The sequence below is a fragment of the Dreissena polymorpha genome, chromosome 4 (genome assembly GCF_020536995.1).
Source record: "Dreissena polymorpha isolate Duluth1 chromosome 4, UMN_Dpol_1.0, whole genome shotgun sequence".
In the NCBI taxonomy this organism is placed as follows: domain Eukaryota; kingdom Metazoa; phylum Mollusca; class Bivalvia; order Myida; family Dreissenidae; genus Dreissena; species Dreissena polymorpha.
This window is the reverse complement of record NC_068358.1, coordinates 53,978,375-54,006,342: the sequence shown is the minus strand read 5'-3', so window position 1 is coordinate 54,006,342 and position 27,968 is coordinate 53,978,375. Positions and strand designations below refer to the sequence as shown.

At 34.0% G+C, this 27,968-nt stretch overlaps 2 protein-coding genes across 3 annotated transcripts; one reads left to right on the top strand and one right to left on the bottom strand.

Moving 5' to 3' along the window:
- Positions 1-607: 607 nt before the first annotated feature.
- On the bottom strand, positions 608-13,400 carry LOC127877174 (ovostatin-like). 2 transcript variants are annotated; one of them, XM_052422839.1, is made up of 8 exons: positions 13,241-13,400; positions 12,732-12,831; positions 12,307-12,425; positions 10,748-10,835; positions 9,909-9,977; positions 8,185-9,586; positions 7,869-7,947; positions 3,977-4,042 (listed from the first exon to the last, which is right to left on the bottom strand). In XM_052422839.1, the coding sequence occupies exons 1-6, from the start codon at positions 13,261-13,263 to the stop codon at positions 9,467-9,469; spliced, it is 519 nt and encodes a 172-aa protein (XP_052278799.1). In that variant the 5' UTR covers positions 13,264-13,400; the 3' UTR covers positions 3,977-4,042; positions 7,869-7,947; positions 8,185-9,466. The 2 variants fall into 2 exon arrangements, with proteins under 2 accessions (XP_052278800.1, XP_052278799.1); XM_052422840.1 differs by lacking the exons at positions 9,909-9,977; positions 10,748-10,835; positions 12,307-12,425; positions 12,732-12,831; positions 13,241-13,400 and adding an exon at positions 608-1,591 and having other exon boundaries at positions 3,899-4,042; positions 8,185-9,453.
- A 10,517-nt stretch (positions 13,401-23,917) lies between these two features.
- Positions 23,918-24,823, top strand: LOC127878430 (ubiA prenyltransferase domain-containing protein 1-like). The gene is given in 3 exon segments (XM_052424955.1): positions 23,918-24,130; positions 24,133-24,428; positions 24,430-24,823. Coding segments are annotated over 3 exon segments (903 nt in total).
- The last annotated feature ends 3,145 nt before the right edge of the window (positions 24,824-27,968 follow it).

The following is a 27,968-nucleotide window of genomic DNA, read 5'->3' as shown; positions in this document are numbered from 1 at the left end:
ATAACCATATCGCAGAACTGTTCAGATAATGTCTCATATTAAGTACATATTTAGATTGGGTTGTAAGGTCTGAGTTTAGCGTAAAAGGACACAATAAGGCTTGTTTGAGCAAGAGGAAGCCCTGAGATGAAAGTGTTCATATCCCTTGTCGCACTTAAATTGTGTAAAACCTACCTATGCCGTTCTATTGAATTTCTACATGGATATTTTTATTGTATTGGTTATTTCGATTGAAATGTTTCTTTGTTTTTTTTTATTGTTAAGTATTGCAAATGCACGGCTGTGCTTTTGAATCTGTACACTTATCTCGAAATGTTGTATTCTTTACTTCTCTTCCAATCCTTTGGGGATTGCATACATCTTTCACATAGACACTATGTATGTCTGGAGATTGCATACATCTTTCACATAGACATTATGTATGTCTGGGGATTGCATACATCTTTCACATAGGCACTATGTATGTCTGGGGATTGCATACATCTTTCACATAGACATTATGTATGTCTAGTTGTTGACTTAAGAATACTTTACACAATCATTCATTCAACATATACAGACCACACACAATATAGTTTGTTTATTGTATAGAATTTTATTTTAGATTTTCGATGTTCATTACATTCGTGTTGTTTTGTCCATTATTTGTATTTGTTTTAACACATGTCCAACTTGGAACTATGGAAACTCTATAAAAGTCTTTACAGTTATAAATTATATGAACATCTTTTGTCATTTGCATAATTCCAGTTTATATGTTATAACTTTAAGTATAGTGTATATAAGCAATAGATGGCATACATGTATGGGTCTTTATAATTGTGTATACACATATAAAATACATAATGGATTGATTAAACATACAATTGTGATAGTTGATTCAAATGAAGTAATGCAAAATAATGGAATTCAAAGACAAGGAACCCATGAATAGTAATGAAAAGAGAAAATACAATTAAGACTTAAATACACCATGAAAAAAAGCTTGCATAGCGAAATCATTAACTGTAAGCAGACAGAGTATTTTGATATTATATGCGCATACATGAATACGCCAGACAAGTCTATCAACTGTCCTGATATCACAATAAATTCCAACCTCGCCCATGATTAATGCATTTGAAAACAGCGCTGAATGTGTGATAACGAACAGTGTCACCACTCGCTGACATATACCACTTTGCGCAAAAGGGAATGGCGACATTTAGGTATATAGGGAGTATTTCAATGAAGTATGTCCTTTTTGGGTCCTGACGAATCTAGAAAATGAATATATTCCTAAAACGAAAGCAATATGACATTTTTTATGTCATACTATAACGCCAGCATATTAGCGTTTGTTTACGAAGCAAGATGAAAACTATTTACGGCAGAATGCCAACTTTACGAAGAAGTTGTTTCATCATTCGGTCACTTTCTGAAGACTTGGAACGTCTTAACCGATCTAGCTTTGCACACAGGTGTTCCCTTGATGCCAGGTTTCGAACGTTATTTTCCAATTTCTCCGAGAAAGGAAGTACTGTATCTTGAGCCGAGAAATCGATATCCTCTTTATTGTAACCTTTTTCACGGAAAATCAGTGCATTGCTTTCTGAAATGCAGGAGTAATTCATTACTTGAAATGGGTAAAAAATATGACAAGTTTATTCGTGTGTACATGGAATAATTAACTCGTTTAAAAGGACTTAAATTTAGATCTAAACTGTATTTATTATATTCAAAATCAAAATGACGAAAAATGCTAAAAAAATATGTTCGATTATTTACATGAAATAAAATCGAATCGAAAAAATTAAAAGCGTTTGTAACGCTTTCATTTATGATTAAACAAAACACGTATCACCAACAGAACGTTAACACTACCCTACACTTTTCGAAAGTCAGTGTTGTGTAGTTGTACCTCCTAAGATTTAGTTTTAAGAGGTCCCGATTTAGAGCTCCAGTGAAAGCACATTTTTATTGCTTCTTTTTCCTCGATATTGTAATTATTTAAAAGTATTATTAATACAACATATTTGCTAGTGAAAAATTATTTCATTAATTAAAACAATACGAAAATTTAATAACAAGTCCGTTTAAATGGACATTTTCTTTCACAACACGGTGAGCCCGGCTAAGGATAAAGAACTATTACAGAAATCGCATGCATGTCCTTGTATATTTGGAAAAAAAACAGCAAAAGGAATTATGGGTATGAAAAATAAAACTAGAACATCCAATGAGATGACAACTTCTCCCGCAAGAGCTCATTTAAAAAAGGTGAAAAACTTGAGTATTCTGTAAAAACATTATCAACATGGTTGTCTTTTCCTATTGATCGCACAGAAAGACAAAAACCTTAACGCTGATATAATATATCAATCGGTATAAGGAGGCAAACAACGTTTTGGACTTTTACATAGTATAAACTACACCCCTATACACTCGCAACACAAAGAACACATGTACATCGAGGCAAGCATCTGCCGTTTGCCATAATTCAATTGCAATAAATCTGCAAAAAATCTCGACAAACCAAAAAAAGGTTTCTCGTCTGCAGAGTACAAACACAATTTGAAAATCTTGAAAAATTAATGTTGATATGTACAATGATGGAAGCATCCAAATTGTACCCACACGTTCAAGAGAACAAAGCTCTGCAAATAATAGCGTGACATAAACAAAAAACGTCTTGCTCCCCTACTCGTATAAATAACATTCCTATAAACGTTTCAAAAAACGTCCGCGACAAAACACACATATACACTGATGAAATTCTCCAATTTATGCCTAAGTTATTGGGCACATAAGTCTTCAAAGAAAATTGCAATTGCACGTCTTCATAAAAACATATCTTTAAAGTTTCATATTGATACGACTCGATTGATCATTGTCGACTCGGGTACTACTTAATTGTACTCCGGGTACGGAAAATATACTACCGGTAAAACGGAACCGGGTATTCTTACGCTTAATTGGTCTATGACGGCTTTTTCCAAATTAATTATGTTCATAGTTATGCCAATATTTTGTAAAATGCCCTCTATAGTATCAAAACTCATACTAAAAAATAATGTTGAGGTGGTAAGCTTTTTCAAAGATAATTTTGTTTCGTATTACGTAGAGCATCGGGTATTGGGCGGGATAAAACTCGGGTACAGTTTTAATCGGCCGAGGATGTTTTATTATAATTTCCGCACCCGGGGTACATTTAAGCATACTTAAAAGTACCCGAGGGCATTTAATTAGTACCCGAGCCGACAATATCCAAACTGAGAGACAACATGACGACCAAAGAAACACATGTGCATAATGTAAGACTTGCCGAAGTTAAAAAATATACAACACTTTTCAGAATACAACGAGCTTCATGAAAATAATGTCTTGCACGTCTTCAAAGTAAATTTATGAACAACTTATCTATAAAGTTGCATGCTGATGCATAGAAACTAAGCCACGATTTCACGACAGAAAATACAAGTTTGCAATTAGACGTCTACGTTAGAGGGCACGTAACTCGTCAGAGAATATCTCGATATATAACAAATTTCGCTTCACGACAAAGTATAAATAATATATCTGTATCCTTTCATTTTGACAAATAGAAAACTAAAAGACCAATTGGCGACAATTGGCAAAACAATCTTATGCAGCGTTACAGACCGACCGACCGACATGGTGATACAAATATACCCGCACAAAAACTTTTGCGTGAGAAGTATTATATTGTTGTGACTAGTGAGGTTACGTACAATTATGGTATTGACATACTTTTTCATTAAAAGGTATTGAGAAACACAGACTAAGACGAGGAATCTAAAATGTGTCTATGATTTAATCATATTACAATAGAAACAATCATAACTAAGTCAATACATGAACAAGAGCAACATAGCAGATACAAAACCTTTAACTGTACCTTTCATTTGCAGAATAGGACATGAACAGTCTGATCCAAGTTGGTACTTAACAAACGAATCCAGAATTATCTTTTTCTTGGGCCTCAAGTCTGCCATGATTTTAATAGGATATATTCCCTCTCTGCCTACGACTGCCTTGAGCACTAGAAAATAAGTAAACCTTAAGCATTGACTTGAAAGCTTCCGCACAGAATATACACACAACAATACACTAAATATTCCGATTACAGTCTGGGAATATTAGTATATTTAATGCCTTAGGCATGTTGATATTCGTTGCACATAGCGAGTGTCCATTCCCTCTGTCAGTCCAGCGTTCCGCGTATAAAAGTTTTAAGCAAATTTTAAGACTTGGTCTTTCAACAACATCGATAGCTATCATTCTTAGATAATTACATTGGTGCTGCTTATGACCGGTTCAAATAAACTCATGTCACACAACCTTAGTTTGAAAATTAATAAAAAAGAGTGTGGAATTCAAAAGATAAAAATACTTTATGAAGCATGAATGTGTAATATTTAAGCATATCATTTCTTCAAAACTTTTGATAATTTAATATATTGATTATACACATAACTTTGTCCGTACAAATTTAAAGATAAATTACTGGGGACTCTAACGAAACTAACTAGTTAGCCAGTAGCTGATTATCTCTCCTGCTAAAGAGGGTGTCTATACAAAGTTCAAAAAGACGCTTGTGGAATGTTAACAATGCCATATGTGTCTTACAGCTTTTACATAAACATTTATTAAAAGAAAGGTCAGATAAGATTCAAATAAATCAATTCTTTGTCTTGTGTTTTTACTTGGTTTATCACTGTGATTTTCAGGATTTAAAAACAAAATAAACTGAAGAAAGGGAAGCTTTTAATTTTAATCATCATCATCATATCATCATCATCATCATCATCATCATCATCATCATCATCATCATCATCATCATCATCATCATCATCATCATCATCATCATCATCATCATATCATCATCATCATCATCATCATCATCATCATCATCATCATCATCATCATCATCATCATCATCATCATCATCATCATCATCATCATATCATCATATCATCATCATCATCATCATCATATCATCATATCATATCATATCATCATCATCATCATCATATCATATCATCATCATCATATCATCATCATCATCATATCATCATCATCATCATATCATCATCATCATCATATCATCATCATCATCATCATCATCATCATATCATCATCATCATATCATCATCATCGTATCATCATAGCATCATCATCATATCATCATCATCATATCATCATATCATCATTTCATCATATCATCATCATCATATCATCATCATCATCATATCATCATCATCATCATCATCATCATCATCATCATCATCATCATCATCATCATCATCATCATCATCATCATCATCATCATCATCATCAGGATTAATCATCAATATCATTCTTATTATTATCATCATCATAATCATTATCAACAACTTTTACATCGCATTATAATAGCATCTCTTTAAAGGGGCCTTTTCACGTTTGGGTAAATTGACAAAATTGAAAAAAGTTTTTCAGATTAGTAAATTTTCGTTTAAGTTATGATATTTGTGAGGAAACAGTAATACTGAACATTTACCATGCTCTAAAATAGCCATTATAAGCATCTTTGAGAACATTAAGAACTAAGACAAATTGGGCACCCATAATTTCGAACATACCGAATTATATTGAGATATGATTATAAAAAACATTCGGAACTAAGGTTTCAATTATGATGTAAACTTCCCCGTTCTCTGGTTACCATGTTGTTTTTTTACAAGATACCGAAACCATTTTGCTGTTGGCCGAAATATCCCAAGACATATATGTTAAGCAAGTTTCATTCTGATTGAACTCAAATTGTATACTATTGTATTAACAAGGTTTCAATGAAGCCATATTTAATGAAAATGTGTCCCTCCTGATGGCCATGTTTTCTGCTCACCTGAGCACAATGTGCTCATAGTAAGCTTTTGTGATCGCCTTTTGTCCGTCGTCCGCCGTGCGATGTACGGCGTCAACATTTGAATTGTTAACACTCTAGAGGCCACATTTATTTGTCTGATCTTCATGAAATTTGGTTTGAAGATTTGTGTCAATGATAGCTTGAACGAGTTCGAAAATGGTTCCGGTTTATTAAAAAACATGGCCGCCAGGGGTCGGGGCATTTTGTTTCCTTATATGGCTATAGTAAAACCTTATTAAAAATCCAGATCTTCATTAAAAACTTTGTCAGAAGATTTGTGCCAATCCAATCTTGGACGAGTTCGAAAATGGTTATAGTTGCTTGAAAAAACATGGCCAACAGGGTGGGGCATTTGTCCTTATATGGCTATGTATGGCGAAAGTAAAACCTTGTTAACACTCTAGAAGCCACATTTTTTTCCGATTTTTTTATCAAATTTGGCCAGAACATGTGTGCCACTGATATTTTGGATGACTTTGAAAATGGTCCCATTTGGTTGAAAAAACATTGCCGCAAGGGGCGGGGCATTTTTCATTACATGGTTACGTTTAAACTTTTTTTATACTCTTAAAGCCGGGTCTTAAAGTCACATTTATAGTTCAATCCTAACCAAACTTGGTCAGAACATATGTTCTAATGTTATCTTGGATGAGTTCAAAAATGGTTTTGATCTGTCGTACAAATAAAAGGGGGTGGGGCATTTTTCCTCATATAGCTATTATTAAACCTTGTTAACACTTCAGAGTCCACATTTATAGTCCGATCTTCATTAAAATCGGTCAAAAGATTTTTCCAAATGATATCTTAGACCAGGTCGAAAACGGTTCCGGTTGGTTAAAAACAAGGCGGCCAGGAGGCGGGGCATTTTTCCTTATATTGTAATAGTTAAACATAATTAACACTCAAGAAGTAACATTTATTGTCCAATCATCATGCAGCTTGGTCAGAACATTTGTTTAAATTATATTTGGATGAGTTCCAAAATAGTTCCGGTCGGTTGAAAAACATGGCCGCCAGGGGGCGGTGAAGTTATGTTTATATGGGGTTAGTAAGACCTTGTAAGCGCTCCTAAAGTTACATTTATATTTCACTTCTCATGAAACTTGGTTTGAAAATTTGTTCTAATAATATCGTGGGTTGCACAGAACAGGTCAGTTCTTTTAAATCTTAGGTGAGCTACTTGAGTTCTTTCAAGCCCTCTTGTTCATTTGACTTGCACCACTTATGCAATCGGCAGAGGTATCAAAACAAATATGCCTACAATACTTCTAGAGAGTTAACAAGATTTGATTGATTGAACATAGTGACGGTGTGTGTTTACCTTACGGGACCCAGTTTTCAACTATGCCTTGATTGCATTAGGATAAATTTTATGACCAAGTTTCTTGAAGGTTAGTTGAACAATAAATATGACGGTCACCAAATACTTTTAGCAATTTTTCACTTCAGGCAAATTTCCTAAACTGCCGGTCTCACGGCGGCAATGTATTCACCGGACCGGAATCATTTTCAAACTCGGACAAAATAAATTAGACAAACATTCTGTAAACATGTTTTAACTTAAGCTATATAAGAAAAAACGCATCGGCCAAGGCGGCCTTTTTTTTAGGGAACATGAACCATTGTCAAACTCAGCGGAGATATTATAAGAGCACATGATCTAACAGACTAAACATTTTTTCTTTAATTTGAGTTATTATAGTTAATAGTTGTCGTCTAAAAACGACCAATGAAAAAACTTTGCTAAAATATCATGTGGTCAAATGTTATGGCAACACTACCTTCGATTAAATTACCTTCTAAATAATTAATGTAAATGTTTAATGTTAAATGCTGCAGAAGGGCTAATATTATTCTAATGAAACATATGACATATGTAATAAAAATAACTACTGCTTAAAGATATCTTGAATGTACATTTTCACAAAACACCAAAAAGGAAAACAAATTGATAAACCTGATGAAATGTTCCGCTCACAGACTAGTTCAGTCATTTCAGCAATAGAGATATCCCTGTCTGGACAGGATGGGCAGCTCTGAAAGAACATGTATCTGTTATGCGTAAGAATACAACAGTATTGCCACATATTATCTTCATATATAGCAACAACAAATAATTCATATTATCAGTTTCATGTCATATCACAAGCTATCATTCTGTATTCTAAAGAACGTTTCATAAATCATGAGCCACAGTATTTCATGCCCTCGTGTTTCACGTAGTACACATTATTTTAATAATATAACATGGCTATCAAGTTTAATATACAAACCATCTTGACAGATTCCTCAGAATCGACAGAATTCTCCATGCATTGCACAATGGAACAGTCCATGCCTGCATTGTCCACGGGGATTTCCTATTTGGTTCCACAGGTCGTCTTAATCTCGTAGCTCACGGTCACACTGTAGCTTAGCATTATAACAGTTGATTGGACATGTTAATTAAAAAAATATATAACAAGAGCTTGTCATAGTAGTGCAAAATCCCCGCCGAAAGGTGTATGCTTGTATGAAAACATTTGTTAAAGAGAGTAGAATAATATTTGTAAAAAATGGCACCTGTGTCATCTATTTATATTTCAAGGATCAATTAATTACATAGTGTTGGAGTTATGCTGTAGAAAAATAAATATATGGAAATGAAAGAAAGGGAGTTAATTTAAAAGAGGACTATAAACAGGTACTGTTCTTGATCACTGTATTTTTCCTTAAACTCATCTATTCATTTTACAGTGAATACTTCAGTGTTCAAATCAAAATATTATTGTAAAATTAGATAAAGGGAGATATTAAAATTGGAAAGCCAAATATTTACTATGAAATTAAATTAAAGATAATTTAAAATAAAAGATAAGAAATATATCTAAAAAGTCAAATAAGTAAATACAGGTATATAATTAAAAAACTACAACCGAAAAAGTTTTGGTTCATGTTCACTGCACTTCTCCTAGTTGCCATCTGTTTATATTTCTGGTTTCAAGAAAATCTCTTCAGTAGATTTAGAGTTATGATCCGGACAAAAATTGACTTTGAAATTAAATAAAGGGAGATAATTAAAAAATCTAAGCTAAATAGAGTTATGGTTCTTAGTCACTGCACTTCTCTTACATGCCATCTGTTTATATTTAAAGTTTCAAGTAAATCCCTTCAGTAGATTTAGAGTTATGCTCCGGACATTAATTTACTTTGAAATTATATAAAAGGGGAGATAATTCAAAAACTAAGGTAGATAACGTTATGGTTCTTGGTCACTACACCTCTTCTAGTTGCCATCTGTTGATATTTTAAGTTTCAAGTAAATCCCTTCAGTAGATTTAGAGTTATGCTCTGGACAAAAATGTACTATGAAATTATATGAAAGGGGAGATAATTCAAAAACTAAGGTAGGTAGAGTTACGGTTCTTGGTCACTGCACTTCTCCTGGTTGCCCTCTGTTTATATTCTAAGTTTCAAGTAAATCGATAGAATCGATTTGGAGTTATGCTCTGGACAAAGTTTCGGACCAAAGGACGGACGGTTGTTTTCATTACATTAATCGATTATATCTATTGACTATGCTGAGAGAATCTTACTGGTTTCATAATAGTCGTACACCTGCACTCTGGCCGCTTTGGGGTTCATTTCAATGACTTGTTCAACCTCAAATGTGACACATTTCTTTTGTTTGCTTAACTAAAACAACAATAGTAACACAAACTTATATGAAACGCATTTAAACATAACACAAAATACTATATTAAATAATATATTAATAATTGTTAATTGTAATGCATTTTTGTCCAATATAATTTGTTATTAAAGAACTAAAATATGCAGACGATTTTTGGCCTTTTAAAATGATTTGTTGTAAATATATCCAACATACACAGTTTATGTTTTCCACTATCTGAAAATAACTATGCAAACATTGAAACCAAATAATTTATTAACAATCTTCTTGGTATGGCAGTTGGATGTGTAATACTTATCTATTTCAACTTTAGGAGACACCAACCTCATCAAAATAATGTTCAACAAAGTCTTCATCAACTTCAAACTTCTGTATGTCTCCAGATGATGCAAGCTAAAAAAACAAATTAATGTTGTTGTGTTTTTTTTTCCAAAAATTTAGTACCAATGACGTTATTAACTACACGTCAAAAGTAAAACTTCATATCCATTCTCGCTACAAATGCGGCTTCTTATCCGTTGTGTATCATGTTTTCTTTTAAAATGGAGACGTATCTGTATAATAAACAGAAACACAGGTTTCTGCCTTATCTTTGTGTTTCTTATCAGGCTCATTTTTAAGTACTACAATTTCCTTTAAATTGCAAATATATTTTAAGTTCGTTCTGTATTCGAGTCCTACTCGAGATAATGATCAATTACTATACTGCTTTACTTCTTCTGATGGGATGAATCATGGTCAATTGACCGCAACTCAGTTGATAGTAATAGATTTGGCATAAATGGGGCGATTTCTTTAATTTAACATTACCCGAACATTTATCATTTATAAAAATAGAAGTAAACGACACTTTTATATTAATGACATATATATATACGTTATGTCGCCCAAAATGCTACCTTGATAACTGTTGTTTATATCAGATTTTTTTTTGGAAGGAGGTAGTTCAAAATAACTAAAATTTACCAAGTAAGACTCAATTTATTATTTGTCCTTATTGCATATTTCAATATATTATTGTTGCTAATAAACATCGTGAGGATGACTGGTATTCTAAATTGTTTTTTAGCAGTGAAATAACCCTGTAGCACCAATAACATGCATACACACGTATTCATAAGAAGGTTATTTTGATTAATTATGTCTAGAACAGCGTTTCTTACCTCTCGTAACGACTGCTTGACGGGAACCCAGCCAGTTGGCATTTTAATCTCAGAAATAACCATGTTGGATATTCCGTCCTTCAAATAACTACAATATAAATATTAGTTCCTTAAAGTTACAACAACAAAATGTAATCCTCCCCCCCCCCAGCTCCCATTGAATTACCTAAAAAAACTATTCCTACCTTGAACTTACGGCAACATGACCAAAATTATATGCCTTAAGGAAGCAAATAGAATTCATATAATTTCAATCGGAGAATACCAGATAACCCAGTTTTCTCTCTGTTGGCCGAAGTTCATTTTTCTACGTTTATACATGGTGACCTACGTGAAACATATTCAATCTTTGCGAATCTAGTGTCAAGATCAACATTCAAACAAAGTTTCATTAAGATTGAAGGATACATGTTCCCTGAATAGTGATTACTATTATTTTTCATAAATTTGACATGGCGACATTGATTTTGGAACCACGCGACCCAGATTTTAACTGGGCCTAAGTATCGAAAAGATAAACACTCTGATTGAGTTATATATTTGGCATCTGGTGTGACGGTGTTTTTAAGATTCGACATTGCTACCTTATTTTTGGATGCTCGTTATAGGAGTAAAGCTTTGCAGACGTATTGTCAAAATTTCCATTCTGTACTATTTCATCAACTTGATATCTGTTAGGTTTCAAAAATGCTCAAGACATAATTTAAGTGAACAGGTGAAATATGAATGCAATAATTATAGTTCTTGTACTACGCACATCCCCTCAGAGAAATCTACTTACAGCAAGATTCTGGACAAAATGTGTGTATGAAAATGAGCAAATGTTAATGTCTCTTTAAATAGTGTAGTACAAGTCCTGGTTCTTTACACTACAGATCCCGTTAGTGAGATTTTACTTATTTGTAGGCTTTAATTTGAAGCTTCGATATATGATGTGTGCAAAATGTTTATTAACAATGTCTATTTAAAAAGCGCGATATTGTAAAATTATAGAAGCTAGAGTTATATTTTTTGCGCACTGCACTTCTCTGTAATCCGATATACCTTCCTATACATATTCAGGTTGGTACATTTGTTAGTTTTCAAGATATGTTCCAGACAAAATTAAAGTACAACGAATAACAAAAGGCAGTAATAATATTCTTAAAATACGAGAGAAAGGAGTTATGGTTCTTGTGCATGGCACATTACCCAAATGATAACTAATAACATAGTTATTTTGTTTTATTTTTTGTTTTCTTCATGTGCTAGAGACAAAATCTTAGTAAAATTAGAAAGGAAATTACTAAAGAAATTAAAAAAATTATATTATTTCTCTTGTGCGTTGCAAATACTCTTCATTTCCATTCTATGACGTTAAGGGTTGAAACCTCTTTAGTTTTCGAGACATGCTGTGGAAACAAAACATATGCAAACAATAGTTCTGTAAATAAGATTGCCAGGGTAAAGTCTCTCGAGCATGGCACTTTCCCGTAATAAGATCAATTTACTAGTGTTGAAACCTATGTCACTAGTTGATACCTCTACTAAACAATCTGTTACCGTATTCTGCTATATACCTTGCACAGACCTCCAGGGTGCGAAGAGCACAGTTATTCCTGTTGGTCTTGGACTTAAACACTCCCACAACTAGACCAAATGCAGGACCAGTATTGTAGACACTGTATTTCATGGTGACCTACATCGCGAAAAGAAACAGACAATGGTCAAACACAGAAATGATTAGGCGTATTCATGGTCACACATAATTGACATATAAACAAATTGGCTTATGATAAATTAATAATCATGAACATCAACTTACTTAGATAAGATAATATGGTACCCTTTCAAAAGACATAGACAATAATCAGCATTAACACTTGACAGTTTCACATTTCATAAATCACTCATCTCGAGGTAGATCTAATAAGATAATTACTTGCACTTTCTGTATACACTTTAACTCAACTAAAGTCCTGATTCAAAATGATTTTAAACCAACCTGAACTAAAGCACAGCCTGAACCAGATACTGAGACGTCCACCTTTCTGCTTCCTTTGAGATCAGCTGACTGGTAGACCAGACTGTTGTCAGGGGTAACGCTAAACATGTGCTCACCACCACCATCTTGTTTCACTTCTACGAGGACGTTGGAGTCTCCTGCGAATGATCGCGCGCCAAACATGGACAGTGCTTGCAAGGCCACAACTGTGTCCTGTAACAAAACCATTCACTATTCAAGTTATCACAAAGTCTCCACAATATTTGTGTTATCGTACTGTCAGGTATGTATTTGAATTCAACGGCAAATTGATTGAAAAGGATTTTTGTCTATGGTCACATACTTGTGATTTTATATAATGTATGACTATCACATTTTTATTATTGTAAAACGTGTTTTGAAAGGCTCGACCTTGCTTATTCCAAGGCAATTTCAATCCACAATGGAAACGAACAATTACATTTGCGCAACTGTAATACATAAATAACTAAAAACCTATGGAATGTTACCTGGGTGGATGAAAATCCACCATACGAGTTTCTCTGCCTGGTCAGCCACTGAACTATTGGGGCAGTTTCATATGCGCCCCCAGAACTTGTCAACATGGACATCATCACGTACGCGGTCATCACAACTTCCGCGGACGATGCCCGGTACCACCACATTTCACTTGCAGGTACTTTCTCTGCGTTATCTCGCTCCCAGTGCACCTGGCCAGAACCTTCAGAAACCATTGGGAATGTATTAACTACCTCATGCTTATTAATACATTTTACCAAGTCATGTGGAAGCCGCGCACATTTTCTATATTAACTTCGTAGTTTATTTGGTGTTCAATATTATCAAATCATCCTCCATGCAGAAGAATTATCCATGTAATCAACTTAAAATTTACTAAAGGTTGAAAATTTCACAAAAGCAAAACAAACATCTCCACTATCACGTGTCTTAATATGTCGCAACGTTTCAGTTGAAAAAAAACTTTGTTACTTTTTACATGCAAACCTTCATATCATAAAAACAAGCCATAGGAAGTAGTTCACGCAATACACGTGTTTCCAACCTGTCCAGTGAAGACCCGTATAACTTTAAAGTGTTTATTACCTTCATATTACCCGTTATAGGTGCGTTTGTAAGATTTCATTATAACATCATACGTTTATTTGCGGAGGGAGGGTAAACATATAGTTCGATTAGGTGAAACTGCTACAGGTCTAAAGAGTTCTTTAAGTTTGAATGATAAACACTAAACACTGTAGAGAATCTCTTTTGGACAAGTTTGTTACTACCAACTTTGTTTCTACAGACACACATACGTAGATACAGACAGAGTTCACGTGTATATGACCATTTTAGTAAACCCAAAAACACTCCGACAAAACAAGAGTTTCGAATACCATGGCTTCACACAAAAGCTATTTATATATTTATCAAGATTAAGTTCAATCTCGTTACAGGTTTTAAAAAAAATCAGACAATAAAAATTAACAATAGCAATAAAATCCACAAATAATGCAACCTATTAAAAATGTGCGTTGCATTTAGCTTACAACCCTTATAACTATTCAACACATGTCCTCTATCTCCGTCCATGCGGTGCATTATTATCATGGTCATATTGAGCATACCAATGTTCTTGCGGACGTCAAGCTCTTCCATGATCACCTGTGTCTGTCTAGCATCGGGCGTGTACAAATGATAGGCGTACGCCATCAGACTGAGAGTGTACGTATCAACATCTGCTAACATAACCTGGTCCAGGCAGGAGAATCCAGCATCCGGAGCATTCTGCAAGAGTCATGGATATACACGGTCATGGTTATACTCGGTCATTGATATACTCGGTCATATATATACTCGATCATGGATATGATCATATTTAAACAGTTGTACACATCCACATAGTTGTTCAATATCTTAACCACGGTTGTTAAGAAAAAGTATCTGCCTTAACTGGCAAACAATCGTTATGAAAGCTTTAGCACGTATAAATAGTGTGCGCTGATTAGAGACAGTGGTCTATTTACCAACTATTATCAATTGTAAATGGCTTGGACAATTTAAGATTGTAATAACAGTTATCTTTGAGAACAAACGGCTCTGTAACAGCATAAAGTTACAGTGTATTTTATATGTGAACAAATGATAATTACTAGTAACATCAACATAATATATTAGTTATAGAAGTGGACCATGATCATTCAGTAATATTACTATATTATGATGCTAGTTTTACTAAAACGTTTCAGGCATATGTTAAGCACTTAACGCAAATGCTGACAATTACTGAACAGGACATGCCGACAAAATTGTATAATTTTATAACTAGCATTACGATCAATGCTCTTGCAATCGACAAATACCAGTTCAAGAATTAAGTTAACTTTAATTTCATACCTGATTGATATCTTTAAAGCCGCTGTCTATGAGAGCAGTAAGCACAAAAGCTGTGAGACCAGCCTTGTTGTCACCTTCCAGACCTCCCTTGAGATATGAGCTGAACACTGTGCCAACCTGTCACACACCTTGCAGATCAGTTACCAGTCCATACACCGTATCACGATTGCCAACATATTTCTGCATTAAAAACGGTATGGTTAAAAAGTGTATAAAAGGCAAAATGAACCAGACATGGTTTTGATGTTTTATCGACATAAAAGGTTCCTCACACACACACACATACATACATACATACATACATGCATGCATGCATGCATGCATACATATATACATACATACATACATACATGCATGCATGCATGCATGCATGCATGCATGCATGCATACATACATACATACATACATACATACATACATACAACATACATACATACATACATACATGCATGCATGCATGCATGCATGCATGCATGCATGCATGCATGCATGCATGCATACATACATACATACATACATACATACATACATACATACATACATACATACATACATACATACATACATACATACATACATGCATGCATGCATGCATGCATGCATGCATGCATGCATACATACATACATACATACATACATACATACATACATACATACATACATACATACATACATACATACATACATACATACATACATACATACATACATACATACATACATACATACATACATACATACATACATACATACATACATACATACATACATACATACATACATACATACATACATACATACATACATACATACATACATACATACATACATACATACATACATACATACATACATACATACATACATACATACATACATACATACATACATACATACATACATACATACATACATACATACTTACATACATAATATATATATATAACACATGAAATGGTAAAATAAACACACATAAAAACGACAAAACATTAGTGTAAATGAGCAACTTTTGTATTCTTTTGAGCTTGCATATATAGCTGTCTTTGGAATTACATTAAATAAGCTTCTCTCGACTTATGCTTAGTAACAATATCCGAATATATTACAGAAATGTATCAGCCATGGCATTGATCTGATAAAATAGAACAAGACCTGTGTTTGTGAAACACAATGCCGCTACCGCGCTTTGAAGCCGCAATGCAGCTATTTTAGAGAAAATTGTGCCCACGGCCCATTACTTCGCCAATAATCAATGTACCGGAACGAAATTCACACTTCAAATGTAAGTCATGTAGGTAGACTCACATACAAAAAATAACCTCAATATCAGAAAGCGTTGCGTAAAAAATACTAGAAAACAGTTATTATAGAGAACATTTTACATACCAAAAAGCAGCGCAATATCAGAAATTGTTGCATAAAACAAACTATAGAAACGGTCATTATAGAGAAAATGTATAATTCCGAGCCTAAACTTCGCCAAAGATTAATGGACCAGAACGAAACTAACACTCAATCTGTATGGCATGTAGGTAGACTCGCAAGACATACCAACAATCAGCTCAATATATGAAAGCTTTGCGTAAAAAAAACTCCGCTGAACGGAATGCCTATGGACTGACAAACAGACGGACGGACAGTGCGACTGCTATATGCAACCCTATCGGGAGCATAAAAAGCAGTTTCAAATGTGTTCAGCGCGTAACATTACTCCATTTTTAACGGATTAAAAACATTAACATTATTTATCAAATGTATACACATATATGCAACAAACAAGTTGGGTCTTAACAAATAAGAATGGTTTCTACACCATTGAGTTGATGTTAAACCAAGGATCTATCAATAACCATGTTAATTGCAAGATCTTTCGTTTAACTGACAATCGACCATTTTCACGTTCCCGATATTCGGTCAATATGAGAAACTAGGTTTTTCATGAGATCCTAGGTTCTCATGAGAAACTATGATTATGAAATCCCCAGAAACCAGGTTTTTCATGACAATCTAGGTCCTCATGAGAAACTAGGTTTTTCATGAGAACCCAGGTTTTCATTTGAAAACCTTAGTTTACGCTCGAGAACCTAGGTTCACATGAGAAACTAGGTTTTTCATGAGAAACTAGGTTTTCATGAGAAACTAGGTTTATGAAATATCCCAAAACCAGGTTTTTTATGAGAACCTAGGTTCTCATGATAAACTAAGTTTATGAAATCCCAAGAAACCAGGTTTTTCATGAGAACCTAGGTTTTCATGAGAAACTAGGTTTTTGAAATCCCAATAAACCAGTTTTTTCATGAGAACCTATGTTCTCATGAGAAATTAGTTTTCTCACGAGAACCTAGGTTCTCATGAAAAAACTAGGTTTTTCATGAGAATATATGTTCTCATGAGAAACTAGGATAATAAAATCCAAAGAAACAAGGTTTTTCATGAGAACCTAGGTTCTCATGAGAAACTATGTTTTTCATGAGAACCTAGGTTCTCATTTGAAAACCTTAGTTTACGCTCGAGAACCTCGGTTCTCACGAGAAACTAGGTTTTTCATGAGAACATAGGTTCTCATTTGAAAACCTTAGTTCTCGGCGAGACGACGCACATAGACACATAGAACTTAGGTTCTCATAAGAAACTAGGTTTTTCATGAAAACATAGGTTCTCATTTGAAAACCTTAGTTCTCGGCGAGACGACGCACATAGACACATAGAACTTAGGTTCTCATTAGAAACTAGGTTTTTCATGAGAACCTAGGTTCTAATTCTGAGAACCAAAGTTCTCCTTTGATATCCAAGATTTTCACAAGAACCTAGGTTTTCAACAGCTTTTCGCGTCGTTCTCTAGGATATCCTAAGTTTTTATGAGAACCCAAGATTTCATTTGAGATCATAAGTTCTGGTAAGAACCTAGGTTCTCAGAATGATAGTGAAATATTATGTTTTTACTTCTTATTATTATATCCACACGCTAACCACTTGTGTCTCAGACCACAATAACTCTGTGTCACAGAGAGTAAAAAACGCAGACAAAAATGTAATTACACAATTATCACAAAATCTACACATAACAGGTTTCATGTAGTTTCTACAGTTCACTGGTGAGCGACATAGGGCCCTCTTGTATGATTATTTATCTGTGTTTGTTAGTTTTCTGATATTTTAATAAATTCAAAATAAAGATCAATGCACTGTAATATAAAATGTAAAAAAATGTCCTAGAAATCACTTGGAGTAGATAAATCTATGGGAGTTGATGGCATCAAAGGATGATATGATTTGTGTTTTTTTTCGGGTTTTTATCAATCTTTTGTTTATATCAATGGAAAGATAAGTTTACGCATTTAACATACTTTGGTAGCACAGATAATTGCTATTAATTGTTTACTTATTGATTTGTTAATGTTTTTTTTTCATGATAATGGTTAATAGTTTTAACAAGTTTACTTTGGCCACAACAAATTGATTAAATGTTGGATGGATTCGCAGCACCTAAAAATCTAAAAACGAAATAAAAATATCTTTATTTTTATTTTGCGCCCGCAGCAACAAATTTACTGCGCACCTATTTATTAAATGATTTAGTTTAATTTAGCCTACGTATTTTACGACAAAGACTGTTGTAACGCTTTGTGTTATTAGATTAATGGTATCAAAAAATGGCAGCTTTCGTCTGTTTTGTCATGTCGGCCAAAGACACAAATGGGAATGTTAATTTCCCCCGTGGCAAAAGTCATTGCCTCACAGATGATTTAAGTATTTTTATATTTCAACAACATCTACATCAGGATGTGAAATGTCGCCGGTTTGCGTACGATTGGCAAAAATCTGCAATAAACTTGTTGGTATTGATTACGTTAAAATATAAAAAAATAACATGCAAATGAGTGTCGCCGTTGAACTGGACAAAAAATGTCGAGTATAATTTAAATTGTACGAGCCACCTATCTACTAGTTCAAGCTGTCGATGGGTAAGTCTAAGGTGCACAGTATGCCCTTAAACATGAATTTAACACAAGTAAGAAAATGAAGAAACTTTCTGGACATAAACACCTTTACTGGGATTTGATTGATTTTTTTTATTAATATACACAACTTATACTACCTATTTCTTATTTTTCTTTCATTAGGAAGTTGTGATTTATTTACTTTACAAAACTTAAACTTATCATTTCTAATTTTAACAGTGCTGAACAATAATAATGATTAAATTTTTCCCAATTTCATGATTTATTGCACTTTATCCCCAATCAAAAAGGCAAAGACTGTAAAGTATGACGAGAAGAAAAATCACTGCTAATGCTTGATATTTATTGTATTATTTATTGTTTCATGTTATTAAACCATCATTGAAAGTACTGAGCTTCTTATATAACTTTGATAATTAAAACTACAGTGTACCATGTTAAATTTAAGTAATCACTATACCTGGTGTGAGTAAGCAGAACAGCTATTGGAGATTTTATTTATTTATTTTTACAAACATTTGGTATGGGCTAAAACTCAATAATCACTACTTTATGATATTGTATTGGTATTTAGCAGATATATGAATTAATTTGGTAAAATATATCAATTTACTTAGAGAATATATGTATTTTTTATTTTTCGCTTTTTGCTCGCCTGTGATTTAACAAAAAATATAATAAAAAATAAAAATACATTTATTTTTATTTCGCTCGCTCGCTCCATTTTTTGTGAAGCAAAAATCCGTAGAACAAATCTTTAATTTGTTGTGGCCTTAGTGTTACTAAGTTTAGTAAAACTGTGAAGACCAAGTAAAATAATCAAGTAAATATCCTTATTATAGCTATTTTATTGGATCACAACACATTTTTTGTTCACATTATTTACCATCGCTATAATTCCCATGTTGCAAAAAAATACCGCAAGTAACTGATTTGATTTTAAGATGCGTATTCTAAAACAATTCAAAAATGAATATAAAAACGGTCGTACAAGATATTGTTATTTCCATTGGATCATTCAGGAAAACGCGATTACTGCAAGATACACATTATTTGATTAAATGACCGAGACTTCCTTTGTAACACGCACACTGTGTTTTTGTATAAACTAAGAATTTGAGACATATACATTTACACAATCCAAAAGTTAATTCAACTGTAAACCATTAGATGACACATAAAAGAAAATAATTTTGGTATTGTCCGTCTTTCATTCCAATTGTCAAAAATTGTCCGTCAAAAACTGTCATTTTTGGCGGGGGTTATCAATTCAAAGAATTGTCTTGTTTTATTAAACATGTTGTCTACTGAACATTTAAATGACTCTTAGGCAATTATTGAATCCTAGCCTCAACTTAGTCAGTCTGCTTCTCAATGGTAACAGGCACTTTCGGCCCCAAGCTTTTTCGGCCCAGTCCGAAATTTCAGGGAATTCGACCCAGAGCTTATTCGGCCCAAAATCGGCCAGGCTTATTCGGCTCTTTATTTTATTACACCTTTTTCGTTAAAACTTAATTGATTTCAGCGGTTATAGATTGGCGGTCCGTTTGTACGCATTTTCTCTTTATTATTAGCGACTAAATGTGTTAATGATGAGTACTTGGCTGATATGTTTAATTAGTTTGTTGGTTCGTTTGTTAAATATTGCTTTTGATTTCATGATTGATTAAAGGAAATTAATTATACACCATTATCGTTTTACAAAATGTTACCAATGTATGTAATTGTGTCGGGTTTTAATTAAATCGATTGTCGGTTCTTTTGTTATTTTTTTTGCTTTTAATTAAAGGTGCAAATGATGAGTCCTTGTTTGATTTGTTAAAGCTTTTTTATTGTCGGTTGTTACGCAGTTTTTCGCAGTTGTTCACGCAATTATTTTACACACGAATAAAAGTGTAAAGACTAAGTTCATTGGTATCAGTAATCATTTGCTATCTCTGTTATGCTTAGGCTACTAGTTCTATATCGTGTTCTGATATTGGATGTGAAATTGGATTTTACTTTGTGTTAATCGTAAATAAATTATTAAAAAAGAGTGTCATTGTTATTGATTGTTATCGAAAATTTGTGATGGAGGACGCGTGCCTATTTTGTCAGAAGGCCGTCCGCTCCTTGCAGCATGGCATCACGTGTGACGTCTGTGATAGATGACAAAATCGCACATGCAATACAGGTAAGTGTCTATGCAAACTGACTAGCTAAGATTTTCGACATTTAAATTATTTTCCTATGTAAGCTTTTACATATATTAAAATAGTAAAATCATTGACATTGTTATAATTTGCCATTTTTTTATATTTATTTTATTGTCAGTTAAAATTTTACGGATACAATTCTTCTGTAAGATTATTTTTTATTTATAATCTTAAATCTACCATTTGTAATCTACCTATTTGTTACCTGTTGATCCGAATACACATCATACATGTATTTAACAACCTGATAAAGATCATAAAACCTGGCATAGGTGCGGGTGTGCTAGATAATGGGTTTGCTGTCAATTAGAATAAAAATTGTTTCATTGCTTGCTTATGAAAACAAATTGATAATTGTCTATGAAACAATAACAGTTTCGCATTAGTGTCAATTTATAAATCAATTATGTTATATGACAAGAGAATCTTTTTTTCAAATGGAATGATCTTCAATAAAGATAATATAATACTGTAATAAACAATATTCCATAGTTTTAAAGAGTATCGACCAACATATTTTCAACGATTTATTCAAATTAAAAATGGGGCCGAAAAAGCCTGGTACTTGGGCCGAATGAGCCTGAAATCTGGGCCGAATGAGCCTGAAAAAAAAAACGGGGCCGAAAGAGCCGACAACCTTCTCAATTAGTTTCATCAAGAGAGTCAACTTTTACCGAACTATTGGGAACGTGGGTCGATTGTCAGCGAAACGAAAGATCTTGCAATTAACATGGTCATTGAAAGATCCTTGGTTTAACATCAACTCAATGGTGTATGGACCATTCTTATTTGTTAATACCCTACTTGCTTGGTGCAAATATGTGCAAACATTTGATAAATATTGTTACTGTTTTTAATCCGTTAAAAATGAAGTACTGTTACGCGCTGAACACATTTGAAACTGCTTTTTATGCTTTTATGCCCCCGATTGGGTGGCATATAGCAGTCGCACTGTCCACCCGTCTGTTTTTCAGTCCACAGGCATTTCGTTTAGCGGATTTTTTTTTCACATAGCTTTCAGAAATTTAGTTTATTTTTGGTATGTATTGTGAGTCTACCTTTATGACATACAGATTGAGTGTGAGTTTCGTTCTGGTCCATTAATCTTTGGCGAAGTTATGGGCCTTGGAATTGGAAATTTTCTCTATAATGGCCGTTTTCTATAGTTTGTTTTATGCAACAGTTTCTGATATTGAGCTGAGTTTGGTATGTAAAATGTTCTCTATAACAACTGTTGCGTTTTTTTTTACGCCACGCTTTCTGATATTCAGGTTATTTTTTGTATGTGAGTCTACCTACATGACTTACATATGAAGTGTGAATTTCGTTCCGGTTCATTGATTATTGGTGAAGAAATGGGCCGTGGGCACAATTTTCTCTAAAATAGCTGCAGTGCGGATTCAAAACGCAGTAGGGGCATTGTGTTTCACAAACACAGGTCTTGTTCTATTCAATCAGATCAATGTTATGGCTGATACATTTTTGTTGTATACTCGGATATTGTAATTAAGCATAAGTCGCCAGAAGCTTAGTAAATATAATGACAAAAACTGCTACATATAAAAGCTCCGAGAATACGATAGTTGCTGCTTTACACTAATGTTGTTTTTTTCCCCCGTTTTTTGTGGGTTTTCAGGCCCTCCATAGGGTGGCATATAGTTTTTTAAACTGTCCGTAAGTCAATCCGTCTGTCTGTCTGTCCGTCAGTCAGTCTGTCCCTCCGTCCGAAATCTTAAACGTTGCCCATAGCTTTTGCAATATTGAAGATAGCAACTTGATATTTGGCATGCATGTGTTTCTCACAGAGCTGCACATTTTGAGTGGTGAAAGGACAAGGTCAAGGTCATCCTTCAAGGTCAAATATATGGCTTTAAAGAGGCGCAGTAGGGGGCATTGTGTTTCTCACAAATACATCTCTTGCTTTTTATATTTCATGTGTTACTTAACTAACGTTCAACTTATATTTTCTTTAATGCACATATATATATATATAATGAACAGACGCGTTGAAAAGGTTGCACAATTCGCCCTATATTATCCACATCTTAATTTACTGTGTGTTTTATTATAATTGTGACAAAATATCGACCCATTTAGTACAAAAATATAACGAAATTGTAGTGTGACAAACCTCCTTAATTCTACTGGTACACATAAAAATTACATTGCAGTTAGCCCTATAAAACTATCCACCAACCCTGCTGTGTGATGGCTCCTACTTAAAGCTTGTGGAAATTCATCTTTACTCTTCATACCTTTAAGAGTGCACGCATATATTGCATTTCGAGTATTTATTTATTTTTGTTTAGATTGGTTTGTCCCAGAGGTCTTTGAACAAAAATAAACTGCAGCAAGTTTATTTAGTCATAAAAGGGTCTTGTGTATGAGTGTAAATGTACTTTATAATACTATAGAAGTTCCATATTACAGCCTTCTTTTTTCCTGAAACAAAATGTTGGATACAAAATTAATGTATTGTTTAATAAACATTCAAGTGTTTATTGTTTTGTATTTTTGAACTGACTTGTGTTATGGTGTTAAATTTCTTATAAAAACTCACAATAAATAAATTAAAGCTAACATTTAAAAAGTTTTCATTTTATTACAGTGTGTTTCAATTGTTGGGTTAGCAATGCTGTTCAGTGAATATCATATCAATTTCAAGTATTTGAATGCTCTTCGACCATGGTCTTTCACCGCTAGTTTTAAAACAGTCGCCCTTGGAAGTGTTTTGGCATTTAAAGCATTTGGAAGTTCCTCCGTCATCATTTTTCTGATAACATTATTGACTGCACTTTCTGTGCATGCAGCGGGGAACTTGGTCAACACTTATGTTGATTACCAGCGAGGCGAGGTATTGACAACAAATCCAGTGATGACAGAACGCTCGTTGACAAGATATTGAATCCAGAAGAAATCCAATGTCTGGGAATGGTGTTATACTCAGTGGGAATATTTGGATTTCTATGTCTGAGTTTTATATCCGATGCACCAATGGAACACCTTGCATTAATTTATTTCTGTGGATTGTCAGGAAGCTTTTTATACACAGGAGGACTTGGCTTCAAGTACATGGCATTGGGTGATGTCATTATATTTCTTACATTTGGACCAGTGTCAGTCATGTTTGCATTCCTGGGACAGGTTCTCATTTACCTCTCTTTTGTATGCAATACCTCTGGCCCTACATATCATAGCTATACTTCATGCAAACAATACACGCGACATTGATTCGGACAAGAAAGGAAACATTTTTACTGTTGCTATTCTTCTGGGTTGGACAGGCTTCTACCTGGTTTTCACAATATTGATATTCCTGTCGTACCTCATGTTGTTCCAGTGTGTGTTACACGTCTCATGGTGGATGATTCTTCCAGTGCTTACAGTACAAGAAGCATTCAACATTGAAAGGCAGTTCAGAGCTAGGCAGCTCAACAAGATACCAGAAAAAGTAGCTAAACTTAACTTTCAAATGGGTATTCTCTATGTGCTTGCAGTGTTCCTTACTTGCACCAAATTGCTTCCCACATTATTGTAAGCATATATTTGTAAAATTGTCTGATTGATGGGTGATTGATAATAATGCCGTGTTAAATTGAAATAAAGCTGTTATTATTTAGTTAATCTTGTGATTTCTTTTCTTAACAGTATTCATTCATACGTATGTTTTAACATTGTTTCATGAGTATAGATATTAGATGGATTAAAGTTAATTGTGTATCTATTCCTGAGCACAGCACTTCTCTTGATTACGATCCACACACCTATGAAGTTTCTAGATGATAGCTTTCATAGTGTTCAGAGTTCAAGAGTACGAAAACTAACACATGCCAATATGTCCATACGTGTGAGATGCAGAGAAATGGTCCTTGTGCATTGTGCTTTCCCTAAATGAGATCAATATTCTTACACAAAATCTGAAGAAGGATTTTACTCTTAACTTTTACGCTTAACGAAAATCAGTTTTGCAAATAAACAAAGAGCAATAATTTGTTAAGTATGACATTTAGATAAAGGGATCTTGTGCACTGCGCTTTCACTCAATCAGATCTACCTAGTAGGGAGTTTCTTGTTGATAGCTTTAATAGTTCTATGGCTCATGACAAGGAAAAGCTAAAGGGAAACAAGTGGTGCCGACAAAGGTAATACCCATAATGCCATGCATCTTCTGACTGACGAGTCGAGCACAGCAAAGGATATTTTATAACCATATCGCAGATCTGTTCAGATAATACCTCAAATAAAGTACATATTTAGAATGGGTTGTAAGGTCTGAGTTTAGCGTAAAAAGGTACTCATGGTTCTAAAATCTTAGGTATTCCATGGCATCAATTCCATATTATTAGAATATTACCATTTGTCTACAGATCTTACATAAATATCTTCTCTGATGTAAGTTGTTAAGAGGCAGGTCTTAACTGCTATATTTAAAATAAGGATATGGCTTCAAATTTACCCTTTATATTTGGTAACAATTTTTCTTCATGAAAATACATACACTAGCAAACACTGTTATAATCGCCATTGCGAGTTGTTTGACCAAAGGGAAGCCCTGAGATGAAAGTGTTCATATCGCCATTGAATTGTGTAAAACCTAACTGTGCCTCTCGTTTGAATTTCCACGTGTATAATTTTTATTGTATTGGTTATTTCGATTGAAATGTTTCTTTTTTTTGGGGTGGGGGGGGGGATTGCCTTCTGCAATTTGCCCCATAGGTAACATATACGTATACCGAAGAATGTAGTCCGTTACTGCATTTACCCACTTTGCATCCAGACTCTGCATTCGCAAACAAAATAGCTCTGATGAGCGCGTTCATCCATGACAACGTCTTTTCACTGTGGCATTAGCATCCAAGTTACACGCAGTCCTCATGGAATGTGTATACAGCGACGAAATATCGGTTCAATGCTAAACTATCTACACTTAACCGATACACCCCATGTGTGTTCTTTTGTTTTAAGAAATCAACTGCGTTTGCGATATGGGCGAAACAAATTAATCACCAGGCGCTAGATTTTAGCTCGACTATTATGTATGAAATATGTATAGTGGAGCTATCCTACTCACCCCGGCGTCGGCGTTAGCGTTAGCGTGCAAATGTTAAAGTTTACGTACCACCCCAAAGATTTCCTTTGACATATTGCTTTTATATTTTGCATACTTCTTTACCAACATGACATGACCCCAATCTATAAACAAGAGCAGACAACTGTATCAAGCATTTGACAAAATTACTGCCCCTTTTATACTTAGAATATGCATATTATTGATAAATCTATGTTAACGTTTGCGTGCCACCTAAAATATTTTCTATGTCCTTTGACATATTGCTTTCATATTTTGCATACTTCTTTACCAACATGATCCCAATCTAGAAACAAGAGCAGACAACTGTATCAATCATTTTGACAGAATTATGGCCCCTTTTATACTTAGATAATTGAACATTTTGCTTAAATTGCCATAACTTCTTTATTCATTATCACATTTGATTCATACTTTGACAAAACAACAATTACCTGACATACCACAATGCACTCCACCCAAACCATCCCCCATGCCCCACCCAGAACCCCACCCCCCCAACCCCCCCCAAAAAAAAACCCCTCTTATTTTTGAAAGATCATCTATTAAATGACCACACACCCACATTATAACCCCCTCTCCATGATGGCTTACGTTATATTGTCAAGCACTCGAATAGTCGAGCGCGCTGTCCTCTGAAAGCTCTTGTTTAATGTCAAAGTAAACATCTCAATGTTCTATGCGCTACAAAGTTTTTATATGAAATTCGTCCGTGCTTTTCATGCCAGTTTTTAACTTTTTCCTTACACACGAAAATACATGTTGTGGTTGTCCCTTTCACAGCAGCTAATTAATTTGCGTAAATGTTTTCAAAGTAATCAAAACAATCTCGTATATGTCCCTCCTAACAGTAGAACATTATCAACATTTATTTTTTGATCCCACAAAGTCGCTATTTGACCTACACTGTCGGTGTGACTTAAAATCCAGCAAATTACTTAATTGAATACATATATGAATAATAATTGAATCTACATGTTGTATAGAAATGACAACGTTTGTCTTCACGAAATCTCAGATACATACAACATAAATTAGTCAGAGTAAAAACCTAGGTCACCAATTCAAATGATAATAATCAAAATTGTATTCACAAACGTTTCGCAGTTATGAATTGGCACGTACGACAATGACTTGTTTTGAAAAGCAGCATTTACTTTTAACCCCAAATAGCTAAATCATATTTCATGTTGACAGCCTGTCACCCTTCCTTAATGCCATCATTTTTATTCAACAAAAGTGATTAGTTGGCATCACGGTGTTTTTACGACCACAAAATTTGATCAAAATCGCCCCACCAGTACTTTCAGTATTTTGATTATTGTTAAGCATCGCAAATGCACGGTCGTGCTTATGAATCTTATGTAGCACTAACGTGACATTGCCTGCCCAAAAAAGACAAGAAAACAGAAATTGTGTTTTCCGCTCCAAAAACAAAAAGACAGGAAAACAAAAATTGTGTTTTCTGCTCCAAAAACAAATAAAAAAGACGGGAAAACAAAAATTGTGTTTTCCGTTCCCCAACAATAAAGACAGGAAAACTGAAATTGTCTTTTTTATTTGGTTTTTGGAGCAGAAAACACAATTTCTGTTT

Bases quoted from the DNA above. Each gene is read 5' to 3' on its own strand.
- LOC127877174 (XM_052422839.1), bottom strand. From the start codon at position 13,263: ATGGTGGATTTTCATCCACCCAG. The intron at 12,832-13,240 runs GTAACATTCCAT...GCACATGTTTAG, and splicing joins GTGGATTTTCATCCACCCAG to CGTTACCCCTGACAACAGTC. The intron at 9,587-9,908 runs GTTGGTGTCTCC...TTGTTGTTTTAG, and splicing joins TTGAACATTATTTTGATGAG to TTAAGCAAACAAAAGAAATG.